The sequence below is a fragment of the Otolemur garnettii genome, unplaced genomic scaffold (assembly GCF_000181295.1).
Source record: "Otolemur garnettii isolate 467f Iridium unplaced genomic scaffold, OtoGar3 scaffold00067, whole genome shotgun sequence".
NCBI classification, from domain to species: domain Eukaryota; kingdom Metazoa; phylum Chordata; class Mammalia; order Primates; family Galagidae; genus Otolemur; species Otolemur garnettii.
This window is the reverse complement of record NW_003852462.1, coordinates 3,888,312-3,891,819: the sequence shown is the minus strand read 5'-3', so window position 1 is coordinate 3,891,819 and position 3,508 is coordinate 3,888,312. Positions and strand designations below refer to the sequence as shown.

Here is a 3,508-nt window from a genome sequence, read left to right as displayed (position 1 = left end):
ACCTCAAACTCTTGGGCTCAAGGGATTCTCTTCCCTCAGCCTCCCAAGTAACTGGGACTACAGGCGCCCACTACAATGCCCAGCTAGTTTTTTAGACATGGGGTCTCACTCTTGCTCAGGCTGGTCTCAAACTTGTGAGCTCAAGCGGTCCACCCGCCTTGGCCTCTCAGAGTGCTGGGATCACCCCTCCTCACTTTCTGATGCCACCAGCTGGGCCCCACGAGCATTTGCCTCTACACATCCTACTCTAAGGACAGTGCCATGTGACCTTGGCTTTCATGTGTGGGATGGAGTCTGGTTTTTTTGTTTCTCTCTGAATTTAGTAGCTCATTCTGTATCCTCGACCAAATGCACATAATGTTCTAAATTTTCTGGTGGTTATTAAGTTGATCAGTGTCAACATCACTTTGCTGCTTTTGCAGGTCAAAAATGGTTGAATATTTGCAATTTCATGTAGTTCAGCATATTTTAATTTTTTTTTTTTTGAGGCAGAGTCTCACTCTGTCGCCCTGGGTAGAGTGCTGTGGCATCATAGCTCACAGCAACTGCAAACTCCTGGGTCTGTGCGATCTTCTTGCCTCAGCCTCCCCAGTAGCTGGGAGTACAGACATGTGCCACTCTACCTGGCTAGTTTTTCTATTTTTAGTAGAGATGGGTCTTACTTTTTGCTCAGACTGGTCTCAAACTCCTAAGCTCAGGTAATCCACCCACCTTGGCCTCCCAGAGTGCTAGGATTACAGACATGAGCCACTGTGTCCAGCCCATACTTTAATTTTTTTTTTCTTTTGAGACAAAGTCTCACTATGTTGCCCTCAGTAGAGTGCTTTGACGGCACAGCTCACAGCAACCTCCAAATCTTGGGCTTAAGTGATTCTCTTGCCTCAGCCTCCCAAGTAGCTGGGACTACAGGCACCTGCCACAATGCCTGGTTATTTTTGTTGTTGTTATTGTTGCAATTGTCATTGTTGATTTTAGCTGGCCCTGGCTGGGTTCAAACCCACCAGCCTCTATGTATGTGGCCGACACCCTACCCACTGAGCTATGGACACCGTTGATATCCGATTTTCTGATATCAGCCATCTCAGTGGATATTGTAACAAAACTTTATTGGCAGGGTAAGACATCTGTAGAGGCTGGGAAATAGGTTGTCATTTTGTTAGTGGCCTAGGATATCAGCTGGGGTCATTTCCAAAAGCTTCTGAGGAAGCCACACTTAAAATACACACCAGGCTCACCACGTTCCTGCATCCTCACAGCGGTGGGTGATGGGTCTTTACGGCTGGTTTCCAGGATATGGAATAGTCTGCCCTTCCTGCATCTCTCATCTGTCACGAGCCCCTTTCTCTGCAGGTGTCACCATGAAGCTCATGGACGAGGTGGCCGGGATCGTGGCTGCACGCCACTGCAAGACCAACATCGTCACGGCTTCAGTGGACGCCATCAATTTTCATGACAAGATCAGAAAAGGTAACAGAACTCTTCTGGCAAAAGTGAGGAGAGTGGCCTCTGGTCACTCGGTCTTCTGTCCAGTTTGCTTTTTGTTCACCCCCAGAGCTGCCCATCTGCCATGAGGAGAAGGAAGCCTGATTACTTGGCTTTACCTATGCTGTGTTGATTGACATGACGTTTTGGTTTGGTAACTTCTGTAACTCATAGTGATTGGGGCTTCATCTTCCTAAAGATTAGCACAGATTCATCCTCTCTGTAGACCCTGTGTCCACAGTTGCTATGAATGTTTCCACCAAACCATGCAGCAGGCACGTCTCATTTGGGAAGAGTGAATAATCCATGATTCGGGCTGTGGCCGGGCCAGCGCAGGGAAGCACGTGGGAGCCCCTCCGTGGCCAGCCGACCTGTGTCACCAGCAGGGTTTTCTCCATGAGAGAAATCCGGTCCCAGTGACCAGGTCCCCACCCTGAACAGTGCTTGCTGTCCCTGGGGTGCACGCACAGATTCTGGAGGCAGGGCCCTGCGGTCCTAATGAGCAGAGCTCGCCCCGCTTGTCCCACATCACTGCTCCCCACAGATGGGAAGCGAAGTCCCCTCCTGACACGTGGTAATTTCTATTTGTGTCTCGTCTCTTGAGATGAGGCCCTATAGCCCCTGAAAAGCAGTACTTCTTCTTGGGACTGGGGTGGTGTCGGGCTGTCAGAGCCTGGTGTTGAGTCTGAGGATGACGCCTCATTAGAGCAGCTCTTTGGAGTTGCTGTTGTGGGAGGTGAGGAGGCAGAAGAAATGCCAGCCCCACTCTTCCTGCTCTCCCAGAGCTTTCGGGAGGGGCCACAAAGGCCCTGTCCAGACTCTCAGCCTCTGTTAGGTGCAGCAGGTGACTGGACATCGCGTGATGGGGCAAAAACACCCTGAGGTTGGGAGGAGGGAGGGGCGGAGAGCAACTGGGCTTCACCTACATTGGATTTGGGGAGAGTGGGGCTAAGGAGGACAGTCTGTCGCATCGCCCCCTCCACTCTGCAGAGTCCCTTCTTGACTGATACATGACAGAGCTTGCCACAGACACGAACCACAGTGTCGCTTTAGGAAGTGCCCAAACAAGTGGGTCTGTGTATTGTAGTTTGTCCCGGAGGCCTTGAGTGAGATGTGCTCTGGGTGTTGTTGGCAGCTGTGTCTTGAGCCTTGGGAAAGGGAGAATCCCATCATGTCCATGACCCCAGGGCTCTGTAGGACTCCGACCGTTACCATGATTAGGGCTACGTTATTAAGTACGGATTCCAAAGGCACGCTCCTCTTTTTTTGTGGAAAGCACGCTTCTCTTCCAGAAGACAGACTCTGTTCACTTGTCCCCAGTGTCCTTTGAGAACTACTAAGAAAAATAGACTTTCCAAGGTGGCCACTTGGTTTCTTCTTTTCTTTTTGAGACAGTCTCTGTTGCCGTGGGTAGAGGGCTGTGGTATTGCAGCTCACAGCAACCTCAATCTCTTGGGCTCAGGTGATCCTCTTGCTTCAGCCTCCTCAGTAGCTGGGACTACAGGGCCCTGCCCCAATCCCTGGCTGGTTTATTTTTTTAGAGATGAGGGGGTCACGCTCTTGCTCAGGCTCCTCTTGAACTCCTGAGAAAAAGCCTTCCACCTGCCTCAGCCTCCCAGACTGCTGGGATTACAGGCATGAGCCACTGCACCCAGCCAAGTTTCTTAAACATTGGTCAAATCCACAAATGTTCTTTGCACAAAGTCTAACCAAGCACCCAAAGAAAGAAAAGTCAGCCTTTGTTAGGAATGAAGAGGCTATTAAAAGGGGACCCTCCCCTCCCAGCTCTTGACCCTCCCTCAGTGCTTTCTACTGGCAGAATTAACTTTTTTATTTTTATTTTTTTTGGCCGGGGCTGGGTTTGAATCCACCACCTCTGGTATATGGGGCCAGCACCCTACTCCTTTGAGCCACAGGCACCGCCCAGCAGCTTTAACTTTTTTTTGAGACAGAGCCTCAAGCTGTCCCCCTGTGTAGAGTGCTGTGGCATCACAGCTCACAGCAACCTCCAACTCCTGGGCTCAAG

The 3,508-nt window shown here is 50.6% G+C and overlaps 1 protein-coding gene across 2 annotated transcripts in view; it reads left to right on the top strand.

Annotated features, from left to right (window-relative positions):
- Nucleotides 1–3,508, top strand: part of ACOT7 (acyl-CoA thioesterase 7) — an 89,807-nt gene that overhangs the window by 63,078 nt on the left and 23,221 nt on the right. For both annotated transcript variants that reach the window (XM_003793227.3, XM_023515201.1), the window contains exon 7: nucleotides 1,351–1,467. In XM_003793227.3, coding sequence (XP_003793275.1) covers nucleotides 1,351–1,467 — 117 coding nt within the window. The remainder of the gene's footprint in view (nucleotides 1–1,350; nucleotides 1,468–3,508) is intronic.